Source organism: Hyperolius riggenbachi, chromosome 8 (genome assembly GCF_040937935.1).
Source record: "Hyperolius riggenbachi isolate aHypRig1 chromosome 8, aHypRig1.pri, whole genome shotgun sequence".
Lineage (NCBI taxonomy): Eukaryota > Metazoa > Chordata > Amphibia > Anura > Hyperoliidae > Hyperolius > Hyperolius riggenbachi.
Window position 1 is genome coordinate 25611783 of NC_090653.1, and position 16470 is coordinate 25628252.

Consider the following 16470-nt stretch of genomic DNA (forward strand, 5'->3'; position numbering starts at 1 on the left):
AAAAAATGTATACCATCGGCAAAAGCTCCCAAACATATATTTAGGATTCAATGATGGGAAATGTATTGAGTGGTTTTCAGGAGAAGGTCACTGGAGGACTTGGCCTCCAGGAGGTAAGTAGCCTGGCCTTCCCTGGCACTTACCTTGCCATCCTGGGAGTTGCCAGCCACTTGGCCGCTGGCGATGGTGACGGAGTCTGGATGGACAGCAAGGCTGGGGTCGAAAGGAACACATCAGTAAATGGACAGACACAGCATGGAAATGACTGAAAAAAAAAAAAAAATACCATCCTGACCTTTTGATGTCATCAGTGTGACCCCGGTAGTGACGCTGGGTGCCGGCTGTGGGGTCATACAGGACACACACTGCGGCTGTGAAGTACAGGAGCTCCCCCGATGGCAAGATGAAGAGATTAGAGCGGCAGTCCCGGCCTCTGTACCCGTATCTGTACCCACAGGGTTAAGGAGAGAAACTAGAAGATCTGGGGGAGGGGTCAGGAAGTCGGGGTCTGCGTAATAGCTTGTATTAGATACAGTATTTATCACAGTGGACAACTCTGACCAGACAAGGGGGAGAGGGTGGTGGCCCTTTAAGGAGGGGTTGTAGCATCCACAAATTGCCCCTCTCCAAAAAAATAGCGCTCCAAAAATATATGTAAATCCCACTTATTTTTACTTGATCTCTGTACCTTTGGCTAATTGCACAAACTGCGAACAATGTAGTGCCATTGGGATTGTGGATTTTTATTTAGCTACAGTACCAATCTAATCTCAGCATGCAAACATAAAGGTTCCCATTTCAGTTAAGATAAGGACACTATGACCAGAAGGAAATGTAATCCCCCTATCCCTTTGAAGAGTTTACACAGTGATGTAAGCCTGTTTATGTGAGGTTTGCTGCAGAAGGGACATTAAGTTGTGGCAGTAGGGAGAGAAAATGTACACTGAGCTGGGTTGCAAAAAAGAAAAAGAAAAAAGAAAAGTGATCTCATGTTTGAAGCCGTAAAGATGGAAACCGATAGAGATTCTATAAATTTCACGGCTTTTAGACCCTAAATCTGGAAATAATCATAACGCCAGCGAGTTTAGGAGGAAGGGGGGGGGGGGGGGGGGATAAAACTGACCAGGGAATGGGGGTTGGGCTGACCATTGACCAGAGGATGGGACAAGGGTCACAGGGGAGCATGGGACTAACCAGAGGATGGGGGAAAGCCATACTATAATGATAGAGCTAATACAAGCAGACGCTCCTCTGGTGGACAGTCACCAGCAGACAAGGTTCGGTTGTAGATTATAAGAAGCAGTTATAGTCTGGAAACATTGCCCATTGGTCAGGAATCAGGATAACAGGTCACACATCAGGATACACCCATTCCAGCTGCAGATCCTTGCTTGGAAGTTCTCCTTTCACTTCTAGATTGTACGATGCAACCAGCGAATCCGGCACATAGAGGGGAACAGACCGCCCCCGAAGGTACAGCTTCACCACTCCATCCTCTAAACAGACAGAGAGAAACAGCAAATCACACAAACGTCTATGCAGCTCTGAGGGCAGGCCATGGCTTCTTCTACCCACAGGACAACCCATTGTCAACTGGCTTTCTCCTGCCTCCAAATAATAAAAACCTGTAACCATCACTTTACAGGACCACTATCATGAAAATCTTAACATTTAAAATATATGTAAACATATACAAATAAGAAGAAAGTTTCTTCCAGAGTAAAATGAGCCATAAATTACTTCTCTCCTTTGTTGCTGTCACTTATAGTTAGTACGGCAATAGAAATCGGACATTACCGACAGGTTTTGGGCTAGTCCATCTCTACATGGGGGATTCTCAGCATGGCTTTTATTCTTTATAAAAGACACTTCCTAAAAAAAATATGTATACAAAGATCTCCCATGAGGAGATAGGCTAGTCCAAAACCTGTTGGTTCTGTCAGATTTCTACTACCTACTGTAAGTGACAGCAACATAGGAGAAAAGTAATCTATGGCTCATATTACTCTGGAAGAAACCCACTTCTTATTTGTATATGTTTACATATATTTTACAGTTTAATATTTTCATGACAGTAATCCTTCATCCAGTTATCATTCATCCAATTCTTAACAGTAACTTGTCATGAAGACTCAAGTAGGGATTAGATTGTGAGCTCCTTTGAGGGACAGTTAGCGACAAGATAGATAGATAGAGAGATATAGATATATATATATATATATATATATACTGTACAGCGCTGCGTAATATGTCGGCACTATATAAATACTAAATAATAATAATAATAATAATAACCCCAACCGATATTCATAGCCTCTGTAACATGGCCCTCACACTAACTTGCAAGCTTTACATGAATAACGTTTTGATCATCAAGTCCTTCATCAAGGGCATTTGATGAAGGTTTTGAGGACCAAAACATCATGCCTGCTGTTACAGTGATAAAGTTTGCAACTCATCCAGGTGGAGTCCCGGTTCTTTCTTCCGTTGTGGCTCTTACATGGTCCATCAGGAATCTGGACTTCACTGGTTTGACTCCCTGGAACACATACAGTAACCTGTCAATGGCCTCAATTCACTAAGCTTATCTCCTGTCTTTAATAACGTTTCTATAGTTATCACCATGGTGATGAGGCATGTAGTATTCAGGGAACATTTTACCTCAGGCAAACCTAAAGTTAACTCTTCTGTCTTTAAGTTAACTCTTCAATCCTTAAAATAACTCCAGAATTCTAGACAGGCTGTTAAAGAGACACTGAAGCGAAAAAAAATATGATATAGTGAATTGGTTGTGTACTATGAATAATTACTAGAAGATTAGCAGCAAAGAAAATATTCTCATACTTTTATTTTCAGGTATATAGTGTTTTTTCTAACATTGCATCATTCTCTAATATGTGCAGATTACACAACACTCAGCATTCAAAATGAGTCTTTCAGAGCAGTCTGTGAAGTAATGACCTCTCCTCTAGCAGAGAAAAAGTAAATAGTCCAGGAACAGTTGAGACAATAAAAGTCAGATAACAGCCCTCTCCACCACTAAAGGCAGCCATACACTGGTCGATGTGCCATCAGATCGACCAGCTGACAGATCCCTATCTGATCGAATCTGATCAGATAGGGATCGTATGGCTGCCTTTACTGCAAACAGATTGTGAATCGATTTCAGCCTGAAACCGATCACAATCTGTTCAGCTGCTCCTGCCGCCTGTCCCCCCCCCCCCCCCCGTATACATTACCTGATGCGGGCTCCCGGGCGTCTTCTCTGCATCTTCTCAGCGCTGCACCCGCTCCATCCCGGCGCTTCCTGTGTCACTCCGTGACCAGGAAGTTCAAATAGAGCGCCCTCTATTTGAACTTCCTGGGTCACTGCAGTGACCCAGGAAGCGCCGGGATGGAGCGGGTGCAGCGCTGAGAAGATGCAGAGAAGACGCCCGGGAGCCCGCATCAGGTAATGTATTTTTCATCGGATCGGCCGCCGCTAGCGACGCGCACTTAACCGCGGGCGATCGAGGGTAATTTCCCGCACGGCGCGATCGACGGACCGATCCGATTTCGGGAGGAAATCGGATCGTCGGCGGCGTTTACCGCGAACGATTGGCAGCAGATTCGATCCCAGGATCGAATCTGCTGTCGAAACGGCCGGGAATCGGGCCAGTGTATGGCCACCTTAACTTAGTCGGAGAGCCTAATGGCTTGTTTGCATAGAGCTAACAACTGAAGTTTCTCAACTCTTCCTGTACTGGAAACAATTAGACTGATGTATTTGATCTTAATGTTTTATTTCTTAGCTGTGCTACACATACAAATCATAATATCATCATTTTTTTTTTCGCTTCAGTGTCTCTTTAATTAACTGTGTGTGAAAATAACTACAGAGGAGGTAACTTAAGGAATGAAGAGATAAGATTACTCACTGTGCAGTTGCAAGTTATCTCTTTCCTTATCTCCAGCATGATCTTAGTGAATTGAGGCCATTGTGTGGTGATTGCGTGAAGTTACAGATCATTTAAACCCTCACACCAAGTCCTCAGAACCCTAAACTTGACTAAACGTGAGCTCTCCCCAGGTGCTAGCCATACACAGGCTGAAGTGAACGTCCCATCTAAAACCACCCAGCTGAAGAGCTGACACAGAGTAGTGATCTAGTTGAACACACTGTCTACTCAGTCTCCATGAGTTTTCAACATAAACCCAATCATGAATCAACAAAACTGCTAACATGATACTGCTCAGTGTAGGACAATACTATGAAGCTACTCCCTCACCTTCTCCGCCCACCAGAGATGCCTTTTACACAAAGTTAATTGATCAAAAATTATGTAGGAGACAACAGAACCGTGGAAGAGAATCAAAGTTATTAAGCCAGACAGAAAAAAATAAAATAAAATGTCCATGGACAGCCTAAATGACATCTCGTTCTTTTGCAGACCTGCAATCGATTGTGTTCTACCCTCTTCCCCCCAAATTAAGACACCCCCTGAAAGCAAGCCTTAGCTTAGCAAGAATTTCAAGCACGCTTAAAGCGGACCCAAACCAAACATTTTTTTAAATTCAAAATATTTAGTTGCACCACTCTGACACATACAAAGATAAATAAATACTCCTTCAAACCTATGAGCATTTCAGTGCATGCTTTTCACCCTTCTCTTTTCATAGCTAGGGGTAAGGTCCGTACACACGCCGGACTTTAGGCAACGACGGGTCCGTCGTTGCCTCCCGCTGGGTGGGCGTGCCAGCGACAGTCCGGCGTGTGTACGCTCTGTCGTCAGACTGATACGGCTGTTTCTGAGCGATCCGCCGGGCGGATCGCTCAGAAACAGCCGTATCAGTCTGACGACAGAGCGTACACACGCCGGACTGTCGCTGGCACGCCCACCCAGCGGGAGGCAACGACGGACCCGTCGTTGCCTAAAGTCCGGCGTGTGTACGGACCTTTATACAGGTGGCAGCCATTAGCAATTCCTCCCTTGCTGGGCGTGCCCTCCCTTGCTGGGCACGCAGAGCATGCAGGGAGACATGGGAGACACGAGGACAGGGGATAGAGGAGGACAGGGGTACAGAGGGGGCCACCAGGAGGACAATACAGGTACAAGGGGGACACAGGCATACAAGAGATGGATCCAGCAGAGGAAGAGGCGGCACGGTGGGGAAGGCAGGAGGACACCCAGCTCAGGAACTTGCGTGTTCATAGACAGCCACTAAAAATAAGCCCTAGCACATCTATTGGTGCAAACATTAATATAAGACACCAGGGGCGTAACAATAGACCCTGCAAGGGATGCATCCACAGGGGGGCCCAGAAGCCACAGGGGGCCCTGTTCTGAGAGGCTGACAATCAGGGCAAGGAGAGAGAAAACTTTCTGCTCTCTGCACATTTATTCTAATGACTGCATCTGCTCAGCCACTGATAAGGAATCATACAAAGTTTTGTAGATAAAGACTTGTAGACAGTCCCTATTAAGTTTGCAGGGGAAGGGGGCCCCATCCAAAGTTTTGCAGAGGAGCCCAGTGATTTCTAGTTACGCCTCTGTAAGACACGACCTTATTTTCGGGGAAACACAGTAGCAAAGTGCTGGTTAGTTCTGCTGTATGATGCCACCAGCCTCGAGCTCTAGGAATGGTTCCCACAGTGGTAGGACTAAAGGTGCGTACACACATGCGACTATAGTCGTTTGTAACGATCGTTCCCCGATCTTTACCAACGACGATCGTTACAAAAAACGAACCACCGACTATTAAGGCAAACGACGAACGAGCCAAATCGCTACAAAAGAAAGTTCTGTCTCGGCGGATTTTAACCAACGACGATCGTTTGCAAAAGTAGTACATCGTTGGAAATGATCGTTCGTACTAGGCTTGACATGCGCATTTCACTATTTCTCTGTGAAACTTCTCATTTTTATGCGCAGGCGCAATAGTTGCTTTCTGTGATGTAACGTTCGTTCTAACGATCAGATCGTTACACACATTTTAAAACTACCTTTACTTAGGTCGTTCTTTCATCAATTAAAAGTTCGTTCGTCGTTCTTAACGAACGATCGTTGTCGCATGTGTGTACGTAGCATTACAGATGGAGCTACAGGTGGAGGCAAATGATCAGTGATGTGTAAGAATAGGCCAAGCTCATTCTAGTCAGGCAGGCGGCAATCAGCAGAGTCAGTATCCAGGCACACGGTCGGGGGACGCAGTAATAAGATGGAATTTGTAGCCGATGCAGAAGACAGGAGTGAGGAAAAACAAGAACGAAGGACCAAAGGTTAGACAGCTGGATAGCACAACTCGGGAAATCCCTGGAGCTGACCACATTCCATCCTACTTCCAGGAGGGTCTGGGGGGGGGGGGGGGGAGGTGGAGCGGCGGCGATTGTAAGGTGCACGCAGCTAGCAAAGTGCTAGCTGCGTGTAATAAAGAAAATTATGCAAATCGGCCCACCAAGGCCTGAGAAATCCTCCGCAGCGGCATAGCCAGAACTCAGTTCGGGCTTACCGCCAGGGAGGTTAAAAGACACCTGTAGTGAGAGGTATATGGAGGCTGCCATATTTATTTTCTTTTAAACAATACCAGTTGCCTGGCAGTCCTGCTGCTGTCTATTTGGCTGCAGTAGTGCTGAATCGCACGAAGCAGGCAGCTAATCCACTCACACATCAGTCAGAGCACCTGATCTGCATGCTTGTTCAGGGTCTATGGCTAAAAGTATTAGAGGCAGAGGATCAGCAGGACAGCCAGGCAATCTGCATTGTTTTGTTTAAAAGGAAACCAATATGGCCACCTCCATATCCTTCTCAGCACTCTTTACTGACATGCCCTGAACATCCCAATGGGCAAGAATGCCCAGCACATGCACACCTGCCTATGACAAGTCACATGCAAGCATTTCCCTATCTGCAACCACTTGGCTCAAACACAGAAGCCCACGCGGGAGGAAAATGGGGGCTGCCATATTTATTTCAATTTAAACTATACCAGTTGCCTGGCTGTCCTGCTGATCCTCTGCCTCTAATACTTTTAGCCACAGCCCCTGAACAAGCATGCAGCAGATCAGGTGCTCTGACTGAAGTCAGACTGGATTAGCTGCATGCTTGTTTCAGGTGTGTGACTCAGACACTACTGCAGCCAAATAGATCAGCAGGGCTGCCAGGCAGCTGGTGGTGTTGAAAAGGAAATACATATGGCAGCCTCCATAGAACTCTCACATGCGGTGTGCTAGGGGACACTGTTGCCAGATAAAATACAGCACAACACCAGGCTCTTAAACCAGACTTGAACTGAGAACTTTCTCTCTGCTTTAAAAGATAAGCAACAGCATAATAACCTTTACAGAAAAAACATTTCTTTGTTACAGCTGATACAAATCCTGCAATCTGCAGTGTGTACTTCCTGCTTTCATGGAAGCAGACAGGATTAACATCCTATGTTTACAAATTAGCTGTTCTGCCGAGGCAGCCAGCCCGGTTAACAGAGGAGAGATTAAATTACACTGGTGATGAAGGGGGAATTAGACAGGCTAAACTCTCTAAATTCATACAGGGTGTATTTCTCTCTGCTTTCCTTCTGTCCTGTGCAAGAGTTCAGCTCCATTTAAAAAAAAAAAAAAAGACTCATTGGCTGCAGCCGGAAGACTGCTCACCACAACAGCCACAACGTTATTTTGGCTGCCAAAAATTCTGTACCTGCCAGGCTGTCACTGGCTTTACACTGTGAGCTGGTCTGGGCATGGCTCCCTCTGCTGCTGTATTTGGGTATTGCTGTTTCCACATCGCTGTCTCCTCTTTTTATTGTACAGGACATGCTCTGCAAGTGTCTGTTATATGCAGGGCTGAGGCAGAGGCGAGAGAGGCTCCAGCCTCAGGGCGCAGTGTAGGAGGGGGGGGCGCACATCTCACTCAGCTATCATTCCCCTATTGTGTTTGAAGCTGAGAGAAATAAGAAAAGGGGACACATGGCAGTGACTGCAAGCCAGATAACTAGAGATTAAGGTGTTGGGGGGCCTTGGGGCACCTCTTAGTCTAATAGCAATCACTGTGTGACAGCTCGGGTGGGAGGGATGGAGGGGCGCACTTTAGTGTCTCAGCCTTGGGTGCTGGAGGACCTTGTCCTGACTCTGGTTATATGTATTTCCCTTGTTTGTTTGTGAATTTGGTTTGTGTTTCATGTTGGAGTACAATGCCACAGAAAAGGAACCTGAAGTGAGACCAATATGGAGGCTGCCATATTTATTTCCTTTTAAGCAATACCAGTTGCCTGGCTGTCCTGCTGTTTCTCTGCCTCTAATGCTTTTAGCCACAGACCCTGAACAAGCATGCAGCAGATCAGATGTTTCTGACATTATTGTCAGATCTGACAAGATTAGCTGTATGCTCGTTTCTGGTGTTATTCAGACACTACTGCAGCCAAATAGACCAGCAGGGCTGCCAGGCAACTGGTATTGTTTAAAATGAAATAAATATGGCAGCTTCCATATCCTTCTCGCTTCAGGTTCTCTTTAATATAAATGAATAGCATATAGTTACACATAGTGTCTGGTGTCCCGTGTATGGTGTGCGCCGTGTTGAAGCGTGAATGATTGATGAGACCGCTGCTGTGTGTTTGCACTGACGTCTTTTATTTGTTCAGAAAATAATAGCGATGAGGCGGCCGCAGCTCAGAGCCGGAGGGGAGCTGAATAATGAATCAGCAGCTAAACACACAGGCAGAGAGGATTCTGGGAAGGCAGCAGTGACAGCTGGACTCAGGTGAGTGACTGACGTTATTACGCTAACTCTTCTATAAACGTGAATAGTGAATTATCATCTCTCCCCCTCATCTCCTCTGGCAATGCACAGCTGCAGGGAACAGGGTCGTATCTGGGTAATATAGCACCTATGGCAAACACTGACATTGCCCCCCCCCAGTATAAGTCGCTAGAGTTAGCCCCCAGAATAGGTAGCCAGAGGCAGTCCACCCAGTATAGGTAGCGAGAGGTGTCTCCCCAGTATAAATAGCCCCCTTTAGCATAGAGAGTGAGTGATGTCTCTCCCCACAGTATAAGAAGCCCCCCAGTATAGGTAGTGAGGGGCATCCCCCAGTGTTGCAGTGCAGCACAAGGGAGGAGAGGGCTGGCATACCACTGTGACGCCCATGGCATGAGACATGCATGCCCCCCTCTAGATACGCCAATTATAGGGATAGGCATGCGTGGTCATTTTTATTTTTTGCTGTTGGCCATCCGTCTTTTCCCCACATGCAAGCATCAGACGGCACTGCGGCAGCCTATTGATTTTAATAGGTTGTATTTCCCCAGCCAACTTTTCATGCAGGGAAATGCTTTACAGAGACTCTGTAACCTCAAAAAGATCCCCTGGGGGTACTCACCTCGGGTGGGGGAAGCCTCCGGATCCTAATGAGGCTTCCTACGCCGTCCTCTGTCCCACGGGGGTCTCTCTGCAGCCCTCCGAACAGCGGCGACAGACCCGACTGTCAGTTCAATATTTACCTTTGCTGGCTCCAGCGGGGGCGCTGTGGCTGCTTTCCGCTCCGAACTACACGGACATACCCGATCTCAGTCGGGTCCGCACTACTGCGCAGGCGCCGGAAACTTGCGCCTGCGCAGTAGAGCAGACCCGACGGCGATCGGGTATTTCCGTGTAGTTCGGAGCCGACAGCCGTCAGAACACCTGCGCAGGAGTCGGGAAGGTAAATAATGACGTCATCTTGTACGGAGGGCTGCAGCGAGACCCCCGTGGGACGCAGGACGGCGTGGGAAGCCTCATTAGGATCCGGAGGCTTCCCCCACCCGAGGTGAGTACCCCCCAGGGGATCTTTTGATGTTACAGATCCTCTTTAAATTGCCCCCTCGTGGAAATAAGACCTATATGACATACATTTATCGTAGAGGAAGGTTGTCTATCTCCAGGCCTAGAAATGTGTAAGGAGTGAATACTTTTTGTAAGTGACAACCTAGGTAAAAAGTCATTACAGTGCATTTTACGCCTAGGATAAGGATGTTACACTCCAATCCTTATACATTTCAAGGACGGGAGAGCGACAACCTTGCTCTAGGAGAAATGTATGTCATATAGGTCTTATTTCCACGAAAGCGCGATTCAAATCTGCCAGGTTTGACTAGTCCATCTCCTCTTGGGGGATTCACAGAGTTTCCTTTATTCTTTACAAAAGCACTCTCTGGAAAGGATCTACTTGTTTTGAGATATGATAATCTCATAGTAAACATTGATATAGTAAACATTATAAGTATTTGGGAGTAACGCCTGGTATAGTAAACACGGATATAATAGAACTTCTGTTATTTTGAACCTGTTTTTTGGCCCCTGCAGTATTCTGTATCCGGCTATAGTGGAAAGTGGGCGGGCACAGGCGTCATATGTCAGTCGGAGAACCATGAGCCGTGGTTGGTGGCCGGGCTGGAAGCAAATTGTAGCTTGCTTGCTATCTGCACACTACTCTGGGCCTGCGAGGATTACTTTAAAAGCACCAGCTGGTGAGACCTGGGCTTCCTGCAGAAGCTGCTGCCTGATTACTGAGGGAACTGCCTGTCATCTGTGACTTGCTTGTGCATGTCTGCAGCGCTACAGTACTGAGGGAACTGCCTGTCATCTGTGACTTGCTTGTGCATGTCTGCAGCGCTACAGTACTGAGGGAACTGCCTGTCATCTGTGACTTGCTTGTGCATGTCTGCAGCGCTACAGCACTGAGGGAACTGCCTGTCATCTGTGACTTGCTTGTGCATGGCTGCAGCGCTACAGCATCATCCAAGCTGCACAGAAATGGGGACAGAGGAGCACACTATCAGTACTGTACCTGCATTAACTGGTGAGACCCTATGCTTCCTATGCAAGCTGTTGCATGAATATCACATGCAAATCCTTGCATGCTGAGCACTGTGCATTGTGGTCTAGTTTAGACACTGTCTGTGCTCGCTTGCTGAAGCATTGAAAAGAAAAAATGACTCCCAATTGACTGAATTAAGATCCAGTACTATCGTATACTGTATGTGCTTCTGTATGACAAATTCTGATTGTAGAAAGATTCTGATATAGTAAACCATTTTCCCTGGTCCCTTGGAGTTTACTATAAAGTGATTCTACTGTATAAGACCCAGTCTTATTTTCAGGGAAACGTGGTCTGATCCCTCTGATGGACACATATTGTAAGTCAGCTGCTTTGAGCCTCCTGTTATGTAGGGTATTGCAGAAGTTCCATTTAAGGAAGTACACCTTCCCACTTCTCATATCAGCCAAACTAAAGACAGACATGATGTAACTAGATACATAGTACGGTTTCTGTGTTTAGCAGGCAATGGATAGTTGCCATTTGTTACAATAATGTTTCTAGTTTCCAGTAATGTTAAAAAATTGCTTTGTGCAAGAGGGGAAGCGGTGTTCCTGGCCCAGCCTGTAGGTGTCACTGTTACATTAGCTACACTGTACTGAATGGAAGGATCTCTTCTAGCCTTTATGTTGCTGTTCATCCTGGTCTGCACTGCTGATGGCTACCTGCAGAATTCTGCCTGTGACACCACTGGCCATTATTTGGGAGATTTATGTTCCTTTGAGAGAGGATTCCCATTGGTCTGTTGCAATCCAGTGTGGAGCCCCATAATGCTACTGCCAGTACGGATATCTGTATATCAGCACTAGTGCCCTGCAGTGGACCCGGTAGGACACAAGACAGGTGAGTAATAGAGTGCAGAAACATATTCAGTGCCCAGCCTAGTGAGTGTGGACACTGTCCATTCTCATAGGCTTTCATTGAGTCAGTTGGCTTTAGCTGTAGGTGATTTGTATCCGCAATAATAGTGTACCGCATTGCCTTATGTCCCGCTTATCAGAAGTGAACAAACTGATCCATTCAGATACGGATAGATGTGAACAGATGGGCAGCACGGTGGTGTAGTGGTTAGTGCTCTCGCCTTGCAGCGCTGGGTTCCCGGTTCGACTCCCAGCCAGGTCAACATCTGCAAGGAGCCTGTATGTTCTCCCTGTGTCTGTGTGGGTTTCCTCCTGGTACTCTGGTTTCCTCTCACATCCCAAAAACACATACAGATAGGTTAATTGGCTTCCCCCTAAATTGGCCCTAGACTAAAGGTGGCCATACACTGGTTAGATTAGCATCAGATAGATTTCTTATCTGATGTGTTTAGGAACATTTTTTACTAGGATTAGAATGCCAATAGATTTCAGTTTGAGATCAGATTTCTATTAGGGACAATGCAAAATGATAAGCAATCTCAACAGATCAACCTGGATTTTCCACCATGCCAGATCGATTGAAATCAATCGAAATCGGTCAACCGATTTGCAATCGATCGATTGGCCAGAAAATCGGCTGAGTGTATGGGCCCCTTAAGATACATACACTACACTCTATATGGTGAGATTAGATTGTGAGCTCCTCTGAGGGACAGTTATTAGTGAGGCCTGCAACCCACTACAAAGCACTATTGCAGTCTCAAGCGATTTGTAGTAGTGCGTTGTAAGCGATTTAGGGAGCAAATTCCCTGCTACTATACAATACATTAGAAATGCTCCCAAAATGCTGCATGTCCTGCGATTGGGATTTCTCTAATCACAATCGCTCCAGTGGGATCTGCTCCATCCAATTACATTGGCAGAGCATTTATGGAAATCACTAGCGATTGAAAGCGATCCCTAAACACTGCCAAAAATGCTCTAGCGGCTCCCAGCCCTCAATGTAAATTACTTGGCTTAAACTTATGGGGATTACAATTGATGCAACAAGCTTTCTTTGCGGAATACAAATTAAAGCACAGCAGCCGGCTACAGGTACCAAAATGTGATATTTAATATGCAATATAAACCATCTGTCTATGTACCATTCAGAGTCAGTGCCCTTTTCCACAAGCAGTTGATAGGCAGGGAAAAGACGGTCGAACTCTCACAACTGCTCACTGCTGCCTGGCAACCGCTTGCTGCTGCCTGGTAACTGCTCACTGAGTGCGCAGTTCAACCACCTGTGGAAGAGAGCGATATGGAGGCTGCCATTTATATTTCCTTTTAAACAATACCAGTTGCCTGGCAGCCCTGCTGATCTATCTGGCTGCAGTAGTGTCTGAATCACACAGCCACAAGCATGCACTTAATCTTGTCAGATCTGACAATAATATTAGAAACAACTGATCTGCTGCATGTTTGACAGCCAGGCAAGTTGTATGGAACTAAATATGGCAGCCTCCATATCACTCTCACCCCGGGTTCACTTAAGCAAAGCACCTTAGGCGAGAGGGATAAGGAGGCTCATGCTGCCATATTTATTTCCTTTTAAGCACTACCAGTTGCATAGCTATCTTGCTGATCCTCTGCCTCTAATACTATTAGCCATAGCCCCTGAACAAGCATGCAGCAGATCAGGTGTTTCTGACATTATTGTCAGAGCTGACAAGATTAGCTGCATGCTTGTTTCTGGTGTGATTCAGACACTACTGACGCCAAATAGACCAGCAGGGCTGCCAGGCAACTGGTATAGTTTAAAGGGGAACTGAAGAGAGCTATATGGGGGCTACCATGTTTATTTCCATTTAAGCAATACCAGTTGCCTGGCAGCCCTGCTGATCATCTGCCTCTAATACTATTAGCCATAGCCCCTGAACAAGCATGCAGCAGATCAGGTGTTTCAGACTTTAAAGTCAGATCTGACAAGATTAGCTGCATGCTTGTTTCTGGTGTTATTCACATACTACTGCAGAGAAATAGACCAGCAGGGCTGCCAGGCAACTGGTATCGATTAAAAGGAAATAAATATGGCAGCCTCTGTATACCTCTTACTTCAGTTCCCCTTTAACAAGAAACAAATATGGAAGCCTCCATATCTGACAGTCTCTCACTTCAGGTTGCTTTTAGGCCTCTTTTCCATGGGCAGTTGAACTGTGCGCTCAGCAAGCAGTTACCAGGCAGCAGTGAGCAGTTTCCAGGCAGCAGTGAGCAGTTGTGAGAGTTTGAGAGGCATTTCACTGCCTATCAACAGTTTGTGGAAAGGAGGCCTTTTGGTGGTCAGAGTAACCCCCAGACTGGCAGACCATTTGTGCACAAAGCGATGCAGACTTCCATTTGCATGCAATTTTCATGACGATTGCATGCAGTTTTGAATCAGACCAATTACATGCGCTTCCTGCTGATTGGCTTAATTCCAAGCTATATACGAATTGCATGCAAGGCAGAATTATTTGCATCTCGGTGACCGTCTCTGGTGTAAACAGACACATAATCTATAATATATTACACATGGTCCCTGCACAATGGCAGGAAGCACAAGCAGGGTGAAGGAGCAAAACAAACAACAACCAATCAGATTCACCCTGCTCTGGAGTGCCGCAGAAGCTGATTGGCTGCCTGCCCTCTATGCAGCGCGGCCCAGGGAGACTCTCGTCACACTGAATCCCCCAACGGAGCCTCCTAATCTGCTAATGAGGCCGAGTCCCCCGGGGCAGCTTCCCTCCCTGGCCTGCTTATACTATTTAATCATCCAATTTACTAATTAGCAGCCCCTTGTGTACAGCTGGAGTAGCCCAGAGCCCCATCACACGCCCGCCGCAAGCGCTGCACTCACCGGGGTAGAAGATGACCTGCTTGCTCTTGCTGCAACGACAGAAAATAAACACAACATTAGTGCGCTGGACAGAAGCGACAGCACAGCATCAGATGTTACATAACACACAACACCCTCACACAACTAAAATACACCACACTCACACAGCCGATAAATACAAAAGCATCACACTAAACCAACACAGAATAACACACAACATCTCACACACACTGCACACAGGGCAGGCATGCTACATGCACTGCAGCATGGTGTGCACACAAGAACAGGCACTGGCTGTTCCTGTGTCCCCCTATGTGGTCAGTGTAATGATTGGCTGTTCCCGTGTCCCCCTATGTGGTCAGTGTAATGATCGGCTGTTCCTGTGTCCCCTTATGTGGTCAGTGTAATGATTGGCTGTTCCTGTGTCCCCCTGTGTGGTCAGTGTAATTATTGGCTGTTTCTGTGTCCCCCTGTGTGGTCAGCGTAATGATCGGCTGTTCCTGTGTCCCCCTGTGTGGTCCATGTAATGATTGGCTGTTTCTGTGTCCCCCTATGTGGTCAGTGTAATGATTGGCTGTTCCTGTGTCCCCCTGTGTGGTCAGCGTAATGATCGGCTGTTCCTGTGTCCCCTATGTGGTCAGTGTAATGATTGGCTGTTCCTGTGTCCCCTATGTGGTCAGTGTAATTATTGGCTGTTTCTGTGTCCCCCTATGTGGTCCGTGTAATGATTGGCTGTTCCCGTGTCCCCCTGTGTGGTCCATGTAATGATTGGCTGTTCCCGTGTCCCCCTGTGTGGTCCATGTAATGATTGGCTGTTTCTGTTTCCCCCTGTGTGGTCAGTGTAATGATTGGCTGTTCCTGTGTCCCCCTATGTGGTCCGTGTAATGATCGGCTGTTCCTGTGTCCCCCTATGTGGTCCGTGTAATGATTGGCTGTTCCCGTGTCCCCCTGTGTGGTCCATGTAATGATTGGCTGTTTCTGTTTCCCCCTGTGTGGTCAGTGTAATGATTGGCTGTTCCTGTGTCCCCCTGTGTGGTCAGTGTAATGATTGGCTGTTTCTGTTTCCCCCTGTGTGGTCAGTGTAATGATTGGCTGTTCCCGTGTCCCCCTGTGTGGTCAGCGTAATGATTGGCTGTTCCCGTGTCCCCCTATGTGGTCCGTGTAATGATCGGCTGTTCCTGTGTCCCCCTGTGTGGTCAGTGTAATGATCGGCTGTTCCCGTGTCCCCCTGTGTGGTCAGTGTAATGATTGGCTGTTTCTGTTTCCCCCTGTGTGGTCAGTGTAATGATTGGCTGTTCCCGTGTCCCCCTATGTGGTCAGTGTAATGATTGGCTGTTCCCGTGTCCCCCTGTGTGGTCAGCGTAATGATTGGCTGTTCCCGTGTCCCCCTATGTGGTCCGTGTAATGATCGGCTGTTCCTGTGTCCCCCTGTGTGGTCAGTGTAATGATCGGCTGTTCCCGTGTCCCCCTGTGTGGTCAGTGTAATGATTGGCTGTTTCTGTTTCCCCCTGTGTGGTCAGTGTAATGATTGGCTGTTCCCGTGTCCCCCTATGTGGTCCGTGTAATGATTGGCTGTTCCCGTGTCCCCCTATGTGGTCAGTGTAATGATCGGCTGTTCCCGTGTCCCCCTATGTGGTCCGTGTAGCACACCCCACATTGCACACGCTACAGGCGGGATACCTGGATGTCTTCTTCATGGTCTCTCTCTCTATCTCTGTTTGACACACAACTTCCTCATCACTCTGACAGTTACTCCCTCCATTCAGGCAGACACACCCAGTCTGGGGCGGCCTCTGCTGCCTGATTAGTCTGTGCTGAGGGGGCCATTCATTCAACACGCTGTGATCTCCTCAAGGGAAGAGGACCTGTGTCTGCGTCAGACTTTTTGTTGTTCAAGACATACTGTTTTTTGTTTTTAAGGCAACT

At 47.0% G+C, this 16470-nt stretch overlaps 3 protein-coding genes across 24 annotated transcripts in view; 1 reads left to right on the top strand and 2 right to left on the bottom strand.

Annotated features, from left to right (window-relative positions):
• The window catches only part of GIPR (gastric inhibitory polypeptide receptor), a 309157-nt gene that overhangs the window by 164382 nt on the left and 128305 nt on the right, over positions 1-16470 (top strand). For 14 of the 19 annotated variants that reach the window (XM_068250112.1, XM_068250105.1, XM_068250107.1 and 11 more), the window contains one exon: positions 8627-8735. In XM_068250112.1, coding sequence (XP_068106213.1) covers positions 8627-8735 — 109 coding nt within the window. Of the gene's footprint in view, positions 1-8616; positions 8736-16470 lie in introns of those variants that run through there. The other 5 variants (XM_068250118.1, XM_068250119.1, XM_068250122.1 and 2 more) reach the window with 3 other exon arrangements.
• Positions 1-16470, bottom strand: part of GPR4 (G protein-coupled receptor 4) — a 228422-nt gene that overhangs the window by 93696 nt on the left and 118256 nt on the right. The window lies entirely within an intron of this gene.
• Positions 1-16470, bottom strand: part of EML2 (EMAP like 2) — a 56220-nt gene that overhangs the window by 22379 nt on the left and 17371 nt on the right. For 3 of the 4 annotated variants that reach the window (XM_068250101.1, XM_068250099.1, XM_068250102.1), the window contains 4 exons: positions 14566-14594; positions 1367-1496; positions 296-445; positions 144-213 (listed from right to left, as the gene is read on the bottom strand). In XM_068250101.1, coding sequence (XP_068106202.1) covers positions 144-213; positions 296-445; positions 1367-1496; positions 14566-14594 — 379 coding nt within the window. Of the gene's footprint in view, positions 1-143; positions 214-295; positions 446-1366; positions 1497-14565; positions 14595-16224; positions 16305-16470 lie in introns of those variants that run through there. The other variant, XM_068250103.1, reaches the window with a different exon arrangement.